Source organism: Phascolarctos cinereus, unplaced genomic scaffold (assembly GCF_003287225.1).
Source record: "Phascolarctos cinereus isolate Bilbo 61053 unplaced genomic scaffold, phaCin_HiC Scaffold_4;HRSCAF=312, whole genome shotgun sequence".
NCBI classification, from domain to species: domain Eukaryota; kingdom Metazoa; phylum Chordata; class Mammalia; order Diprotodontia; family Phascolarctidae; genus Phascolarctos; species Phascolarctos cinereus.
This window is the reverse complement of record NW_027555847.1, coordinates 311517346-311536841: the sequence shown is the minus strand read 5'-3', so window position 1 is coordinate 311536841 and position 19496 is coordinate 311517346. Positions and strand designations below refer to the sequence as shown.

General features: G+C 39.3%; 1 protein-coding gene, 1 long non-coding RNA gene and 1 pseudogene across 2 annotated transcripts in view; 2 read left to right on the top strand and 1 right to left on the bottom strand.

The window, feature by feature from the left end:
- The window catches only part of LOC110222568 (uncharacterized), a 53252-nt gene that overhangs the window by 11047 nt on the left and 22709 nt on the right, over nucleotides 1-19496 (top strand). The window contains exon 2 of the long non-coding RNA XR_013486123.1: nucleotides 13989-14121. This is a non-coding gene — a long non-coding RNA (uncharacterized LOC110222568). The remainder of the gene's footprint in view (nucleotides 1-13988; nucleotides 14122-19496) is intronic.
- The window catches only part of DHFR (dihydrofolate reductase), a 36624-nt gene continuing 24331 nt past the window's right edge, over nucleotides 7204-19496 (bottom strand). Inside the window, exons 5-6 of the mRNA XM_021007614.2 lie at nucleotides 11044-11159; nucleotides 7204-7426 (exon numbers count right to left, since the gene is read on the bottom strand). Of these exons, the coding sequence (XP_020863273.1) occupies nucleotides 7348-7426; nucleotides 11044-11159 (195 nt within the window). The 3' untranslated portion in view covers nucleotides 7204-7347. The remainder of the gene's footprint in view (nucleotides 7427-11043; nucleotides 11160-19496) is intronic.
- LOC110222577 (fatty acid-binding protein, heart pseudogene) lies at nucleotides 12111-12886 on the top strand (annotated as a pseudogene).

The window sequence follows — 19496 nt, the reverse complement described above, 5'->3', positions numbered from 1 at the left end:
GGAATGTATGTGTGTGTGTGTGTGTGTATGTGTGTGTGTGTGTGTGTGTGTGTGTGTAGTCATTTCTAAGGAAAATAGTCTGTTGAGATTTTAGAAAAAGGTTAATTTTTTTTTAACCAAATAATATCCCTGCATCAGTTATCGTGATAGGTAGGTCCAGTGTGGGTAAGTCATCACTTGTAAGTATTGGAGCTTTTGCTCACTATCACCAGCCTCAATGCTAACTCCTAGGCAGGTTGTGCTGGTAAATGTTTAACAACTGGTTGTCCAGAAAAAACAAACAAACAAAACTTACAATACACTTTTAAGTTTAATACAATCAAAACAATAAAACAAACCCTGATTTGAAGCACTTGTCAATTTCTGAGGTATAATTGCTCACACTGAAGATTTAACAATTGGTTCCTGAGAGCCAGTGTGAGCCAGCACTATTACATTCACTGCTCTTAGGAGAGAGGGACTAGGGCCCTTTATAGCCTTCAGAATAGCATCATGTGCATGTAGGAGCTTACTGTTGCTTCTTCATAATCATTTCAGTGATGGTTCTTGTAATTAAAAATTGTAGTTTTGGTTCTTGTAGCTAAGAATTAGAGAGTGTGAAAAGCTATTTGGTGTCTAAGCTTTTAGAGAAAACCCAGTTTTAAGATTATTGCTAGCTAATTTTTATCATCATGTTACACCAAAAGTACATTGCAGAGAAAAGGTCAACATTTGCGGAAGGCATAGGTTGAGTTTTCTTTGTGCATGCTTACTCAAACGAATCTGTGGTTTACTGATCTGGTTTGATGAGATGATGATCACAGCCCAAGCCCACCTGCCCATCCTGTGGGGCTCTTGCTCACATCCTCCTATAAATTTGCCAAAGGGGGTCCACCCACTGTAACCTTCTTTCCTTATACAATTGTTGTTGTTTGTCTTTCATTCTGAAGAGGACCACGACATCAGGAAGGTGATGCGATGACATGCAAGTGAATTCGATTTGAGTGAAGGAGGGCTGTGCAAAGTCACCAACCTCACTTTCTCCTCTGGAGCCATCTGGGTCCAGTGGCAAGACATAGATCAGGATGATTGGGGATGGCCCTGGATGCAGTGGGAGACCTTGGCCTTGGCCAAGGTCTTTAACAGATCTCAGTATGACTGAAGCAGTACCCAATCAGTGATTAAGTCTAAGTAAGAAATGAAGCAAAGAATGGCCTCTTTTACCTAGTTAAAAAAAATCAATCTGGGAAGGGAAGACCCTCAAGGTTTCTGGCCAAAACAGAAACAATTGGTATTTACGCTCACTCTGAACCAATCAGGGTCTAAATAATGACCAAGTGGGGCTTGGCCAGGACCTACTGTTGGCCAATGAATGAAAAATAAGAGTGATTTAGTTTTAAGGTATGGTTCTTAGAAAGAAATCTGGCCCGTAAACCCCAAGATATCTTGGAAGGTTTCAGTGAACAAAATTTACATTCCACTGAGCAGAGCACCTGCAGGTATGGGTATAAATGTAGGGGACATTCCACGTTCTCAAAGCCTATGGCACTGCAGTACAAGTGTTGGTAGGTTCTATCATCCTGGAATGGCTTTGAAAACATTCCTGCAACAGATTAAATATCCTGAGGACCTTCCTAGCTAAGTACAGAAAGGCTCACCACCTCCATTAAATCATAAGCTCCTTAAAGGCAGGGATTATCTTTTGCCCCTTTTCTGCTTAGCATTGAGAACGTAGTGCCTGGCACATAGTAGGTGTTTAACACATGTTTATACTTTTTTGACCAATGAGTGATGAGTTTTTCATTAGGTTTGCAGTCTGATGAAGTAGATATGAAGCACAAGTTCATAGTGACTCGGTGTTAGTAGTATTGTTATGAAACATATTATGCTCTTGGGCAGAGAAAACTCTCAAACACTGGGCTAAGGGTTGGGATCCCAGCACTATGCCAGGAAAAGTCTCTCTCCCCTGTGTGGCAACTGGAATTGTCTTCACCCTCATGTCATGACCATGGGGATACAAGCAAATGCAAAGGACAGAGTCAACCACAGGGGTACTTGAGGAATCAGTCAGTTGCAGGCTTTAATGGAATACCAAAACATACTTCAAAACAGGTACCAAATGGATCCACCTGAAGTTAGGCAAGGGAAGGGAATTAGGTCCACCCATTCCTGTTTCTGTTTTTTCCCTCAATGCTCAATCTGAGTGAGCACTCAAGATAAAAGTTGTATACCCTACCACTTGATTCTTTGGCTTTATTTTATTCATTTTCCTAGGAGGCGGCGTGGGTTTGAGAAAGAGAACTGCTAATGTAGCCACTGTTACCATAGCCATTTGGCTGCTCCATGTGGCTGAGGGTCCTCTCCATCTGTTCTCTTCCTTCTTTTACCTAGGCTCTCTTTTTAATCCTGCCCCAGTCCCAAACCATGTGATATTTCCTTGCCTCAGAAGATAAGAAAAATCTCCAAATCTCCGAAGTATCTTCAGATCTAAGCCTTTCTTAGGTGCTGTACATGAAACAAAGAAAGGACAAAATTGCCTTCTTCTGCAGTCACTGGGAGGGAGTAGGGGAGAAGGGGGCAGAGGATGCTAAGAATCACACAGTTTTTAGACCATCTTTAAGTTTTTACTTGGCTATTCGTGTTCTAAATGGGAGTCCCTTCTCCATTGATTAATATGTAGTTGAACTACTGGAACTTATACACACACACACCCTAAGTTATGAAAGACTTCATCATTGGTGCTTCATCTTCAAAGTCATTTCAGAAGATTGTAATTCTGTCTTAAACAAAACCCCAGATTCACTGCTAGAAAAGCAAGGGAATTTGGTGAATATTCCCCAGTACGATCCTTTGAACCTTTTCCCTAAGCTATGGGATCCTTCCTGATTAATCAGTTTTGATCAACGCTCAACTAAATTATGTGATTTTTGAAATTCTGCTACTTTGATGAATACTTCCATCATGGATCGAAACACAAGTGATTACTTTCCTTGGGATTTAGAAATCCTATGGTATTCTCTTCACTCTCATTGCCTTTCCTGCTCCCCCACTCCTCTGACACCTGATTTTTATACTTATGGTATATAAGAAGCCCTTCAAAGCCTGGTCCTAAAGTCCATGTCCAGCCTTAGTGTGCATTTCTTCCCTTCAAGCTCCCCATGGTCTAGTCAAACTGGCCTGACCACTTCTCATACTTGGTCCTCCCATCTTCCATTCCCCATCTGGAATGGGCTCTCCTCACCTCCACCTCTTGGAATCCTTAGTCTCCTTCAAGACTCAATTAAAGCCTCCTCTTCTTAAGGCCTTTCCTGACCCCCAAAGTTGCTAGTATTTTACCCCACCCCATCACTTCTCTATTTTGCTGTTGTTCAGTTATTTTCAATCCTGTCCAACTCTTTGTGACCCCATTAGAAGTTTTTTTTTTTTTTGGCAAAGATATTGGAGTGGCTTGCCATTTCCTTCTCCAGGAAACTGAGGCAAACAGGATTAAACAGTATTATGTAGACATAGAAAGGTTGAGGATATCAGTAGTATAATACAAAGACACATGCAGCATGCAACATAGTAAAGCAAAACTGCTTTATTGAGGGGACACACAATATGAAGGGGTATTCAAGGTGTATTGTGAAAACATGTCTGGTTTGCTGGCACCCCAGGTGAAATTGGGTGCACTCTGCTAGGGACCTGGAGGGAATGGGCACCTCATCAGTAATATCTGGTGGATTTTTCTAAGATTTTTAGAGTTCAGCAAGACTAGGTTTTGGGGGAAAGGAGTGTGGAGCTGATAATTCACATTGGTGTCAGTCAGACAATAATTTAAGTGCCTTCTATGTGGCAGGCATGGTGCTAAGGATTGTTAGTGGGAAAGGGAAGATTGCTGGGGAATCAGCAGCTAGTTGATATTCAAACTCCTTGCTAGGGTTGGAGTGCAGGCAAGGGGTCATCACTGCAGGTCTTATTCTCACTGGGTAACTCAGGAGTTTTGATCTTCCTCGGGGCTTCTTTATTTAGCAGGTTGTATTCCTTACAGTGAGTCATGAATATTTGTGGACTGAATTACTGATCAATATTCCACTGTGGCCTTTCAGCCTCTTTCCTGCACGTCTCCTACGTCTCTATCTACATCAGGTCATTTGTTTTAGTAAACTCCTTTGTGTCAGGGACTTGACAATCTGCAACATCTAGCATTAAACTTGCAGTTTCTTAATAGACGAATTTTGATGATAATGAAATGGTGGTTTAATACATACGGTAGGTGCCAATAGCACATCACTCTCTCAAGTTAGGCCCACCCAAGGTAGACCCTTAGAGGCCAGTTAATTCTGCTTTTTCTCTTTCACCCAACAGCCTCAGGAGGTGATGCTGCCGCCTCTGCCCTACAGGCTCCACTACTCATCCCACTGCTCATCCTACAGGCATGCATTTGGACTAAGCCATGAGGGCAAGCCAAGTTTTTAAAAATTTCATATTTGGAGGCTGACCTGGAGAAGAGACTATCAATAGCTTTCTCTCCACTTGTCCCTTTAAACATATGGAACAGTAAACATTCCAGGTACAAATTGTTCTCTCGCCCAAGCGGCTTACGTGGGTTTCTGATGAGGACATTAGTACTGGGCCATACTTAACAGTGCTGTTCAAGGACAGTTCTAGGGGCTGATGTTTACTTGACTGGTATCTTCCTTCTATCTTTTTGCCCTTCTCCCTTGATTCAGATTTTTACATTGAAAATCTAAAATACCAGACTGCTGAAGGCTCTTCTCCCACCCCTCCCTTACCTTGCTGTGGGGGAAAGCAACTTCTATAAATACTAATAGCAGGCACTTAGAGCTTTTCATAGGATGAATGGACATGTGCTGAAAGGCCCAGGAACACAGTGTCAGGGAACAGAAAAGCTCCTTCACCCCCACATTTCTCTGAAAAGATGCCTTTGCTCTATGATTATCTTGCTGGGGGGGGGGTCACTGCTTTGAAAATGAGCGAAGAGTTTATCATACAATCAACAATTCTCTAAAATCACTAACAAGCATAGGTGATAAAAAGAAATGGACTTTTTGACAAACAACACCCAATTTCTTGTCAAACGCTCCAGTTCTGAAAGTCAGCCATCTGATTTTTGTTTTTTACGATTTCAGTTTCCAGAGTAGCATTCTCCAAGCTTGAAACATCTGTGGGCTCTGACTAAAAGTAGAGAAAGGACAGGAAAGCATTTGCTCACTAACTGCTATCCCAATTGTGGTTCCTGAAAAAGCACACAGAAACCCTTAAACCTTTGTGTCTACTTTCCATATTTATCTTGGATTGAAATGTTAGGTAGATCTGGAAACAGGAAGATCTGAGTTAAAATCCTGCCTTAGCTAATTACTAGCTTTGTAACCTGGGCAAGTCACTGATCCTGATCTACCTCAGTTTCCTCATCAGCAGAATGGAGATACTAATAGCACCTACCTACCTGATGTCCATGGAATGGGAGACTTAATTAAGGAAGGCATTTAGCACAATGGGTTGATGTAGATAGATCTTTGGAAGACTATAGACAAGAATGGCACAGGATGAGATAGTGTGGGTAGGTTGATCTATACTGCTGGAGAGAGTAGCCACATCAATCACACTATAAATGCACTGGAGTATTGGCTTGCTTTTACATATTCTTTTCCTCCTATAAGTTAACACCCCATAGTACTGATTTATAAAGTGATACCTCATTTTCATATCTGAATGAAAAACTAACAGTTCTAATTTAACCATCTAACAGAATTTTCTAAAAAGCAGTATTATAGATCATAGGATCATGGATTGAGAACAGGAAGACACATTAGAGACCATCTTGTCCAACTCCTTTATTTTATGATGAGGAAACTGAGGCCTAGAAAGATAAATGACCTACCCAAGGTCACACAGGTAAAACAAGTAGCAGGGCTGGGAACTGAACCAAGGTCCTGACTCTACATACAGCTTCCTTTCCGCTGCATCACAACGCCTCCTACACTTAACGAAGGGGTTTTAAAATGTACGTTATTGATGTCATTGCATGTTGTTTTCATGATTTTGCTTACTCAGTTCTGTATCACAAGCATTTCTACATTTGTTATTTCTTACAGAGAAACGGTATTTTTGGATTTGTTTTATTAAAAAAAATATTTTTTACTGTTATCTTTTGTTATTATCTCACCCACACCTCACATTTCCTTTTGCTCCTCCTAGAGAGCCATCTCTTATAACAAAAAATAAGAGAGGGATAAAGCAGCACAGCAAAACTAATCAACATGCTGGAAAGGTCTGGTGTTTCAGTAGTATTCCTCACCCATAGCTTCCCACTTATGCAAAGAAGTTGGAGGAGGTGCCTTCACATCGCTCTGGGGCTAAGCTTGGTCATTATAATTTCCCAGTATTGTTTCAATTATTTAGTCGTTCTTTTCTTTTTCTTCTTTTTTTTGGCTAGGCAGTGGGGTTAAGTGACTTGCCCAGGGTCACACAGCTAGTAAGTGTCAAGTGTCTGAGGCCGGATTTGAACTCAGGTCCTCCCAACTCCAGGGCCAGTGCTCTATCCACTGCGCCACCCAGCTGCCCCTTTAGTTGTTATTTTCAGGTACATTTTTATAATCGCATAATTTTCCTGGATTATTTCAATAGCCTGCTGGTGGGTCTGCCTGCTTCGAGTCTTTCCCACTCCAATCCATCCTCCATTCAGTCACTAAAGTAATTTTCTGAACATATACTTCACCCACCCCCTTGCTCCTCACTCAATAAATTTAGTGGCTCCCTATTATCTCCAGGATAAAACACAAAATCCTTTGTTTGGCATTCACAGCCCTTCATAACCTAACTCCCTCCTACCTCTCCAGTCTTCTGGCACCTCAGTCCTCAACACATACTCTGCAATCCAGTGACGTGGCCTCCTGGCTATTCCACAAGCAAGACATCCTATCTCTTGGCTCTGGGCATTCTCTCTGCTGTTCCCTAGGCCTGAAACATTCTCCCTCCTCCTCTCTCCTTTCTGACCTCCCTAGTTTCCTTTAAGTCTCAATTCAAAACCTACCATTTACAGGAAGCCTTCCCCAACCCCTTAATTCTAGAGCTTTCCCTCTACTAATTATTTCTTATTTATATACTCTATAGCTGGTACATACATATTTGCATGCATGTTGTCTCCCCAGTTAGACTGTGAGCTCTCTGAGGGCAGGGACTGTCTTTCGCCTCTTTTTGTATCACCAGAGCTTAGCATGGTAGTTGTTCAATAAATGTTTATTGATACATTCAAAAGTAAAAATAAACATAATATTTCTAATAACAGCTTTTATTCAAACATCATGCAAACTTAATTTTTAGAGGAAAAATTAGTTGGAAACAGCAGCTTTCAAACCTTTCACATTAATCATGTTTTTCATAGACTTCAAATTTATACTGAATGCCCTTTTCTTCCTGGACATCAGTGAGAACACCTGGATATCTGAAAAAGAAAGATTTATGTATTACTAAATAATGTGACCTGAAAGATAATATAATATTAGCAACTCTTACCAAAGGATGCCTGTCAAAATGAGCATTTTGATAAAATATAATACGATATGAAAACAAAATAGAAAGTTAAAAACTGTCTTGTCAAGTATTTTTATTTTGTTTGTCTTGAATTTTATATCATGGAGGGCAGGTCTTGTAATATGTCCTTTGGTACTACTGTCAGAGAACAAAAACTGGATGGATGTTTAGGTTTTATTCTGTATAGTGCCTTTGTCTCATTCATTTAATAGACAAACATTTATTAAGAACCCAATACTAGCTGTGTGACCCTGGGCACATCACTTAACCCTGACTGCCTCCAACCCCACCCCCAACCAAGCAACCAACCGAAAACAAAACAAAAAAACCCCCATAAACAAACCCTAAAAGGTCCAAAGGCATTGTATGAGGTGAACATTTATAATAACTTGAACTTACATATAAAATTTCATCTGTAGACCTGCATATAGTTACAGTGTTGAGCAAAAAGCTGGTACTGAATAGAGTATTTGATTTATTGGACTGATACTATGTTCTAAAATTCCAAATGTATAATAGACTGGAGCTCTTGCCCCAGAATTACCTTTCCTTTGCAGATCCCTACGGTTTCCTAATCATTACTTAACGAGCTTTGTAATCTCCATCTTTCCACAAGGTCATCCTAGCTCACAGGGAGTTAGTCTTTTCCTTGACGACCCAGCTTAAGACGCCTTATCTGTATGAAGCATTCCTTTACAACATCAACCTGCCTTGATGCTCCCCCCTTCTCTGAATTCCTCCTTGTATTTATCCCAATCACCACATCGGTTAGCACCTAGCTACTCTCTAATTGTTATACACAAACACATATGAGTTTTTAGACTTGTCAGAAACTAGGGGATCTTGTGGAATTGGTAGAATCTCTCTACAAGAGATGGGCACTACCTGAATCAAAGTGGCACTAGCCTAATGACAAGAAAAATTTAAGAAAAAACAGTGCAGAGGAATTTTTAAACTAGAAATTGGGAAAAAAACTATTAGGGCATGCAGGACAGGTTTTGAAGACACACTCAAGAAAATGATGCTTGTAAGGCAGTTGACATGCACCCAGAAAACTGACACATATGGGAAATGTCATTAAAAAAAATCACAGTAAAATACATAAGATTTTTATACAAGAAACTTAAATAATAAAACAAGTGAATTGAAATGTTTGAATACAACTAAAGACCTCCATGTAATTAGCATTTTAAAAACTTGCTGGAAAGTATAACTAATAGTACTATTAGGAAAGTCAGTTATAAGAAGAAATGTAATATTATGAGAGCTATCATAAACCATAATGGCATTAAAAGCTTGTCAACACAAAGGAAATACTAGAAAATATCCAGGAATATGAATGGCTCACTTAAATAGTAAGCAGTTAGTTAACTGAGTTATTTACTGAGCCAAAAAGTCAACCGCAATGATTACGTCCAGAAGACTACTGATGATGAACACTACCTACAGTATGGGCAGTATGGGCTGAAGATTCAGAACGAGGCACACATTTTTGGACATGGCCAATGTGGGAATTTATTCTGCTTGATGATGCATATTTGTTATAAGGGGTTTGGTTTTCTTTTTCTCATTGCAGAGAGGACAGGGGAGGGGTGGAGGTGGGAGGGAGAGAAAAGAAATGCTGGTTTACCGAAAAATAAAAAAGTAAAAAGAAAAACCCAAACACACCAAAGAACACAGAAGAATTCTAAGTACCATTGTCAGCAATGGGAAACAACAGAAAATAAAACAATATAGAATAAAGGAACTGGATGGCAAGATCTCTATAGTCCTTCATGGCTTGAACACTTTATGACTCTATGGCCTCTCTGATGAGGATGCCCAATGGCAGGATCAACAAATTGTTAGAATACTTAAAGAATACCCAGCAGCTTCTTCTTTCCATCCACGACTGAGGGTAAGAATGTTTTGGAATGGTAATTATTTAAGTCAAGGCTCAAAAAAATTACTCAAACAAAAAACCCAAAATTATTTTGTTGAAAAACAGAAAGAAACAACCAAACAAAAAAGATTTAGATCCTCCAGTCCAGAGAATGAATAAGAGATAAAATGATATCATGTAGTAGAATGGCTACAAAATTCTAAGGTCCATTTCAACTCCTGAATTTCACAGGTGCTAAGATAATAATACTGATTTTTCAGGCAGTATAAACCTAGTAGAATTTATATAAATGTGTGTTAACACATTTAAAAACAAACTACCTTAGGAGCCCCTACAATTATTATGACAGTACTGTCATTGTGAAAAACATTTTTGAAGCCAATTTTTTGGAATGATCTTCAGAGCCATAAAAATTACAAATTGTCTCAATGCACCACTTAGAAACAAACAAATAAACAACATGGAATTGTTCAGATTGATCACTGACCCTTATTCCTAAACTTGGCTGTAAATAACTTTTGGCTATTTCTAAAAATCAAATTTGTCCTTCAAAGTTGGAATATTTGTCACGACTAAGTACAGTCAACAGAACGTGCTCCAGGTTCTGAAGGAAACTGCAAAAGATGAGGTCCAAAAATATATGCAGTTAACTATAGCATAACTGGAATAAATAATGCTTCCTAAGGAATTACTTTGAAGGGGATACCTTCCCCCTAAAAAGGGAATCAATAAAAGGAACACTGAAAGAAAGTTAGTGTTTCACTTCTTTGTCAAAGCTAACCTAAAATCAGTAAAATGTATAAAGACAAAGGCTTTCCTAATCCATCCTTCCTAAGACACGTCATATCACTCCTCTGCTCAAAATCCTTCAGTGGCTGGCCCATTCTTAGAAATGACTGAAATCACCACCCACACCCAGTCTCTGCCTACCAAAGGTCCTTCCCTTCTTTCAAGTCCAACCCTGGGTTGATGAAGCCTTCCTTGACTATTCCCTAAATCTCTAACATGTTAACATGACTGCTTTCTAAAAATTTTCACAGCACCTGTCCTGGATCTATTTTGGTACCTCTTTTTTTTTGTCTTTCTCTTCATATTATATTGTAAACAGCTTGAAAGCAAGGCTGGTATAATTTCTATCTTTGTATTTAGCTCAGCACCAAAGAGAGTGCCTTGTACACAATTAGTATTTTATGTTTGTTGAATGGTAAATAAATGGAGACTCACCGAGGATATACATACACATATGAAATATGACATACTAGATGTATATAATATGGAAAACTTTCTTTTCAGACTATACAGAATAGAGAAAGGAAAGGAAACAATCTCATGCCATTGCTCTAGGTAGCTTGGAAATATAGAATCATTATTCATCTGAGTTATATTAGAACCAATCATATAACAGCATAAAGTTATCAGGAATTTTTTTATGCTTTAATGAATTTCTAGGTGAACCTGTATACATTAGGTGTTCAGTAAATATTTGTTGACTTGAACAGAACAGGCTACAAAATGTTAATATTTGTATATTATAAATTAACATCCAAGCCAAAACAAAGAAAAGCTAATTCCAAATAAAATATGTTTTTAATTACTCTTTAGTGTACAGTTCAAGAAAGTACTTCAATTGAATTGTGTTAACTTACTCTGGGAGAAGTTTATATTTCCTTAGATCAATTTCTGGAAAAAACGTGTCACTCTCAAATTCTTGCAAAATTCTTGTTACAAACAGACGCTGATGACCAGATTTCTTCATTGCTTCCTTCGAAAAGAAGACAAAAAGAATGATATGGATTAACTGCCTAATACAAAACGAGGAAGTGGCATCAGGAATAAATAACCAATATCTAACTAAAGACAAAAGACAGCTAGGTGGCACAGCGGATAGAGTGCCAGGCCTGGAGTCAGGAAGATTCATCTCCCTGAGTTCAAATCTGGCCCAGACACTTAGTAGCTGTGTGACCCTGGGCAAGTCACTTCACCCTGTTTGCCTCAGCTTCCTCATCTTTAAAATGAGCTAGAGAAGGACATGGCAAACCACTCCAGTATTTCTGCCAAGAAAACCCCAAAAGGGGTCACAGAGAGTCGGACATGACTGAAATGACTGAACAACAGCCAAAGACACTAAAGAGGAATACAGCCTTTCAGGGGTGAGGAGTTTGTTTTAATGATGGTATCTGTAGCACTAAGTATCTGATATCACATATACTGGTGACTTATAGACTGCCATGCTTAATTGTCTGAACTGGTGGTATCACACTTTCTTAGGTTGGCGGTATACTAATGCTGGCTGTGGTTAAAGCGATATCAATGATGACCACAGGAAGGCACCAGTTACCTAATCTTCTGGCCAGCACTATGCTTTATCAACACTTCTATCTGTGGTACAGGAAGAAAAGGAAATTTAAATCAACCTATTTTGTCACTTGCTTTCAAAAAGCTGGTAGAGGAGGGAAGGGGAAATCAATAGTCAACACAATTTCCAGATTATCTGTGGTTTCAATGAGTCACATGTGTTTTCTGCTTCTGCATAATAATAGCTAGCATTTATACAGCCTTTTAAGGTTTACAAAGCACTCTACAAATATTTTATTCTTATAATAGCCCTAGGATATAGGTACTATTATTATATCTATTTTACAGATGAGGAAATTGAGGGCCAACAGAAGTTAAGTGATTTGTCCAGGGTCACACAATTTGTAAATATTTAAGTCTGCATCTGAATTCAGGTCTTCCTGACTCCAAGTCTAACAATCTATCTGTAAATCAAATGACGTTATACTGAAGGAACAGAAAAGTTTTTGCCTCTCTCAGCTCTGTGCAGCTCAGTGCATCCCCGAGGATCCGGACCCAGCGCTTTGCAGTGCATCCCCAGCCTAGTCCAGCCCAGCTTTGCCTCCTCTAGCCTAGCTGACCATGGCAGATGCTTTTGTTGGCACCTGGAAGCTAGTTGACAGCAAGAATGTCGATGACTACATGAAGTCCACTGGTGTTGGCTTTGCCACAAGGCAGGTGGCCAGCATGACCAAGCCCACCACCATCATCGAGGTCAGAGGGGACACCATCACCATCAAGACTCGGAGCACTTTCAAGAACACCGAGATCCCCTTCAAGCTGGGAGTAGAGACAACAGCTGATGACAGGAAAGTCAAGTCTACTGTCACACTGGATGGAGGCAAACTTGTCCATGGCCAGAAGTGGGATGGGCAGAAGACCACACCCACTCGGGAGCTCCAGGGTGGAAAGCTCATTCTGATACTAACCCACGGCAGTGCAGTCTGCATTAGGACCTATGAGAAGGAAACAGCTTGAAGCCAGCCCACCTGTTCACTGTCAACTCCTCTGCGAAGGCTACTGCTGAATTCAACACCAGATTGCCTCATTTCTGCACCCCCTCCCCCTCCCCACCCCAGTGTTTTGTACCAATTGACTCTGGTCAAGGAACCCTCCAGAAATTGAAAACATATGGTGCTGTCCTAGTGCTGGTTGAAGCCCTTTCTGCCTTTTTTAAAGAACTACATCCAATGGCTGGTCCCAAGACAATAAAGCAGATCTCACAGTCATAAAAAAGAAAAAGAAAAGAAAAGAAAAGTTCTGGAACTGAATTTAAAAGAGTTCTTTATTTAGGATGATCTGAAAAATGTTCTGGACCTTCTAGCCATTTAAACCAGAAATCGCAGACTCCCTTGAATGTGGATTCTTGCCTAAGAATGTGGCACAAATACCATTTTTGTAGAAACTTCAATTCATTTGACAAATGTTTACCAAGTGCCTATTGCACAGAAGATATCATGCTAAGCAAAATATATAAAATTGGCAAGGAATGTATTTTTTTTAGCTTTATGTTTCTAGTACGTAGCACAATGCAGTCTGTCTTCAGGTAACATATTCTAAGAGTTACCTGGCTGGAACTTTGAACACATTTTCTCATAGAAACAAGAGCATAAATATAAGCTGAGTTAAGCATTTTAGGCTAGCCCACAAAGGCCTGTTTAACCTGTTTACTATTATAATGGAATATTATAAATCAGCTCCAAAACTATCAATCAAACAAAAGAATGGAAACAATAAGGATTTTAAAAATAAATTCTGAATGCTGGTAATGGTAAGAAAATGAGGATATGGCTGGTCGGTCACCTTTGTAGAGATTCTGAAGGGCACTTTTGGGTACTTGCAGGGGTTTTAAATGTTGATTGCACTGTTTCTTTCTTTATTATGACTAATTTCTTCTTCACATGTATAGCTCTCCTTTTCCTTTACAGAGCTCTACTGCCAGCATTATTCAAACTTATTAGTCACAATAGAATAATTTTCTAACTCACAATTAAAATGGGGATGAACAAAGAAGAATACCAGAAAGATAATTTTCGTGAGTTAAGTGGGCCAAGTACTAGATTATAGGACCATATACTTATAGCTAGAAAGGACCTCAGGACTCTTGGAGATAACCCATTCTATCAACCAATGTAAAGATAGGGAAAGTGAGAAAACCACAGAGATTACGTGACTTGATTATGATCAGCCAGCAAAAGAGCAAGATTTGAATTCAAATCCTGTCTATAAATTCAACATTGTTTCCCACTCACCACAGGATGTAAATGTGTGTACAGTACTTGGAATATAATTATGCACTGACACAGGAAAATGGAGAGAAGACGGTATGGTAATATTCCAGGGGAAGAAGAAACACTGGACAGAGATTATTTTCCTATGCTAGTCACCAGGTGAGTCTATTGGCCTAGGATAGCTTGATTTATTACTTTAAAAAATATCTGAGGGTTTGTAGGATGGGCATTACTGGGTGTTCTTAGTGATGGAAAGTTAGAGGAGGGGTGGATACAGCATGTCATGGCCTCAGAGCTTGTGTGTGGGCAACCAGCTATTCACAGTATAAGGTATTTCCAAGCGAGAACCAACTAATTAATTAATTAATTAGTTATTATTATTTTTTTTTTTTGGGGGGCAATTGGGGTTAAGTGACTTGCCCAGGGTCACACAGCTAGTAAAGGGTCAAGTGTTGGGTCTGAGGCCAGATTTGAATTCAGGTCCTCCTGACTTCAGGGCCGGTGTTCTATCCACTGCACCACCTAGCTGCCCTGAGAATTAATTTATTCAATAAGGAACCGTGTTAGGTCCTGCTAGAGACACAAATATTCATAAAACAGAATCTACCGTTAAGGAGTCTCCAATTTAATAGGAGATAACCCATTCTATCAACCATCTATTATAGTTTAAGATGATAATAATAGCTAGCATTTACATAGTATTTTAATGTTAGCAAAGCACTTCCGTGGCTTTAATTATCCCTTCTACATGAATCAAAATAACGTATGGAGAGTTCTTCACAAATCTTAAAGCTTTATGAAAATATAAGCAAGTATATTACAATAATAGCCTGAGCTATTACATATAGTTATATACTATCTTAGTGTAATAGTGTAATATATTGTAATAGTTCACATTTACATAAGACTTTAAGGCTTTTAAGGAACTTAATATTATTTCATTGGATCCTCACAACTATCCTGGGAAGTAGATGTTATTATTATTATTCCCATTTCATAAATGAGGTATGTGAAAAGGACTATGGGAGTTTGGATGGGGGCAGAATCATGGGAAGCTTCCTGAAAGTGTTCCTATTTGAGGTGAACCTTGAAGGCTAAGTAGTACTTCATCATTCATAGACATAGACATAGAAAAGTAGTCCACAGACATGAGCAAAGGTAGAAAGCTGTGGGTGTGTGTGTTTATACACACAGATAATAAGGATAATAAAGAAAGCAAGGCATTAGGAAATAGGGTAAAGGGACAAGCTAGTGATAAAAAGTGATTTGATATCTGAACATACTGTTTTAATAAGTTGGACTAGAGAAGTCAGGATGAACTGTGGGATAAGACATCAATTAGGAAGCTGTTACAACAACTGAAAAGTGAGACATAAAGGGCCAGGACTACGCTGGTAGCAAAAGGAAGAGAAGAGAATGGCCCCATCTTGGAGAACATTTCAAAGAAAGAAACAAGAGAACTTGGTGACAGTATAGACCTAAGATAAGATGGAGGAGTGTTGGTTTCTGGATTATAAGATGAAAAAAAAAAGGCACTACTACTAAACCAAAAGGAATAGCTAGAAATGTGAATACACAGAAGGAGATTTCAGACCCAGAGAGGGAAGAGATAATGAGATACACAAATGGAGATGCCCAATCAATAGGCATTTGGAAATATGGGAGAAGTCTGGATTGGAGATAAAGAATCTTCATCATCACGATAGGCAGCAAAGTGGCAGAGCGGATAGAGCACTAGACTCTGGAGTCAGGAAGACCTGAGTTCAAATTCCTTCTCAGATTCTTTTTGGTTATCTGACTCCGGGCAAGTTCCTTAACTTTTCTGAGCTTCAGTTTTCCTACTTGTAAAATGAGGATAATAACAGCACTTGACTCATAGGGTTGTTATGAGGATCCATTTGCTTGCAAACCTTAAAGTCTTCTGTAAATGTGAGTTATCATATTTTACAACATTATACTACACTATGTATAATATTATATAACAACACATAATAACTACAGCTGTTATTATATAACACTAGCTCACATTTATATAAAACTTCAAGGTTTGGAAAGAATGTTCCATACATTATTTAGAGATGATAACTAAAGCTATGCAAGTGAACAGGAGAAAGAGGGAAAAGGGGAGGGGAGAAGAGGCAATTTTTTCCACCTCTGGGTACTGGTCTGTAATTGGACATAAGGAAATGTTCTCTTGCCATTTTTAAAAACTAGTTTAGAAGGCCTCCCTTCATTTACACTAGGTGATTAATCTAAAGACTAAATATAGCACATGTAAGTAAGGAGAAAAGTGGTTTTTCTTCTTTTAATGAGGAAAAACCTTTTAAAACAGCTGACTGGTACATTTACTCATATTTGACTGATACTTCTGAATTTCTGTTATCTCTGTAAACAATGTGTGTTTCTAAAGGAAGCTCACCTGCCTCACACTGCTTATGACTACCACTTTGCCACATGTTGTTAATAACCGTGCTTAAGACTAGATGGAAACTTCTTCATGGGACGTTAACCCAATGCTCCTAACGCAGCACTGCTGAGAAAATGAGTTTTGAGAGAAACAACTCTACAATTGGTGGATTTCTGAAAATGCTAAAGGAAGGAAAAAAATGACACTTCCTAAAAATAACTCCATAATTTTTTTTGGGTGGGATGGGGTGTTGGAGTGTAGAAGTGGGGAGGGCCGGTCTTAAAGCAGCTAGCATATAAACATCATTTATGTCCCTATTATCTTTTGAGCCCATGTTAAGGTGGGGTCAGAAGGCCACATTTAACGTTGTGCAGATTTTATTTTTCTATTTCTGGAGGCCACACAGGAGTCTTTAATCTTGTACCTTGCACTTCAACAGGCTGCCTACTTTAGAGGAAGAGGAAAAACGAAGAATTTGGACAGGACCAAGGAAAGATTTAGTTATTTCTAGTCATTTACCAGGGGAGCCTAACGTTATGGAATACAGAACTACAAGGGACTTAATTTCTTTGGTGGATTAGCATATTTTTCCTTGCTTAGTTTTTAAACAACGCATCAATTACTTGATAGTCACATGATACCACATCAACACCTGAGACCGTTGGCAGGTACCTAACCCTGGGCAGGGCACATATCTGCGTGCTGGTAAATGCTTAACTAACTCTCATGGAAGAAAAAAACAAAAAAAGTATGCACAACAAATGTTTAAGTTTAGCTTGTATTAACATTTTCTCCTTCCCTTTCTTAAGTCTAGGCAATCAATAAAACAAGCCTTCACTTGTAATGTTTGCCAATTTCTCAAGTGTAAACACTTACACTGAAAATTTAATATGGTTCCCATGAGCTGGCTCCAATATATCCCCATTTATACCACTCTGGATGTATCAGAGGGCTTAATGATAATATTAGCTAGCATTTATATAGTGCCCACTATGTACCAGGTACTGTGCTGAGCACTTTACAAATATTATTTCATTTGCCCCTTATAATAACTCTGGGAAAGTGGTATTAGAATATTACATTTAGGAAAGTGAGGCAATAAATTACAGTTAAGGAACTGAGGCAACTAGGGTTAAGTCATCTGCTCAGTGTCCCATTGCTAGTTAAGTCTCAGTGGAGGTCACATTTGAACTCAACTCTTTCTCACTCCAGGCCCAGAGCTCTATCTACTGTGTCACATAGTTAAAATAAAACTTATGTAAATACCTTAATCCTAAGTATTTGAAATTTTTAAAGAAAGCATTTCTCAAGATCAATCTGGTATTCAACTCAACAAACCTTTATTAAATGGCTACTTGCACAAGGTCCCATGTCAGCGTTACAAAAACAAAAATGGAACATCCTCGTCCACAAGGAACTTAGGTTCTATTAAGTGGGATACAATAAAGGCATGAGTTAAAACAGAGTTTATTCCAAGTAATTTAAAGAAGGTGAGGGTGCTAGTATTGGGAAAGGGGAGGGAAAGAAATCAGGAACAGCCTTGTGTGGGAGATGGCACCTCATCTGTTTTCTGAAGGAAGCCTGAGATATTAAGAAAAGAGGGCATTTCAGAGATAAAGGACCCTAGGGCAAAGGTATGGAGGTGGGACATCATGATGTACAGGGACCAGTAAGCAGACATGTTTGACTGGAAGAGAATTTGTGAAAGGGAATAAGATGAAATAAATCTGGAAAGACAAGTGGGTGCCAGAATGTAAAGGGATTTAAATGGAAGGTTGAAGATTTTATATTAGAGCCTCTAAATCAGGAGTGGGGAAGCTTCAGTCTCAAGGCCATATATGGCCCTCTAGGTCCTCAAGTGCAGCCCTTTGACTGAATCCAAACTTCACAGAACAAATCCCCTTAATAAAGGGATTTGTTCTGTAAAACTTGGACTCAGTCAAAAGGCTGAACCCAAGGACCCAGAAAGTTCCCTATCCCTGCTCCAGATGATTGGGGTCTGAGTACAGATGGTTAATATGGTTAAATCAGTTTTGGGAGCATCAATTCAGCAGATGTATAAAAGACAGATTGGAGAAGGGAGAAACTAGGGGCAAGCAGACCAATTAGGAATCTCTTTCAGTAGTCTAGGTGACAGATAATGAGCGCCTAGATAGATTAGAGGCTGAGTTAAGAGAAAAGGTTGGATATAAGTGATGTTGTAGAGATCAAGCAGAATGGATACGGTGAATGGAAGAGTCAGGGATGCTCTCTGAAGGAAGGGAGGGCGTCTATTAGGCAGTAAAGGAAAACTCAAGGATGATTTCAGGTTTGCAACCTTGGATGACTGACTTGGAAGGATGGTTGTGCCTATACGGGAGAGGGCTGGGTTTTAGAGCATATAAGAGGAGTTCTATTTGGGATATTCCAAGTTTGAGATGCCCATGGGCTATCTGGAGAAGTGTTTTCAAAGCCAGAATGCTACAGCAGGATAAATGTGGGACTTAGGGGAAGTGTGCATTCTAAATCCTGCTGCTGACACTCTAAGCCTCAGCATCCTTGCCTATAAAACAGGAAAAAATAAAACCCTATGGGTATATACTAAGGTTATTATTTATTATATGAATAACCAGTTGTTAAATTAGGATCCAGGCTTTTCTCCTTGATTTCCTCATTAAGGCCCAGCTCCTATAAAAAGTCAGTCTCTGAAGGACGTGAAGGACTGAGGAAGATTACCGCTACTGAAGGAGCTCTGAAATCTTGGATGGGACTCCACCCAACCAGGACACTTAACTTCTGTTTACAGTATAAACAGAATCTAGTCTGGGTGAGTTCTTACCCTGGAGAAAGAAGTCTCTATGCTTATTACCCTTCATTTGACTTTAGGGTGGACCCAGGTCAGGAAGGAGAAAACCAACCAAAGAGGTCTGGATGGAAATGGATTCCCCTGTGCACATTGCTGGAGGCAGCTGAGTCTCATGATCAAGCTATGTTCTCAGCAAGAGGAGCTTAAGACTTCTAGCCCACCTCCTCATTAAATGTCCACCAAACAGGATTGATCTTCATTTGTCAGGGGCATTCCCTTTCAAAAATTATTTAGGGCTTTCAGGTTCTTCATGGGTCATCTCTGGTTACCGAGAGAAGCCAC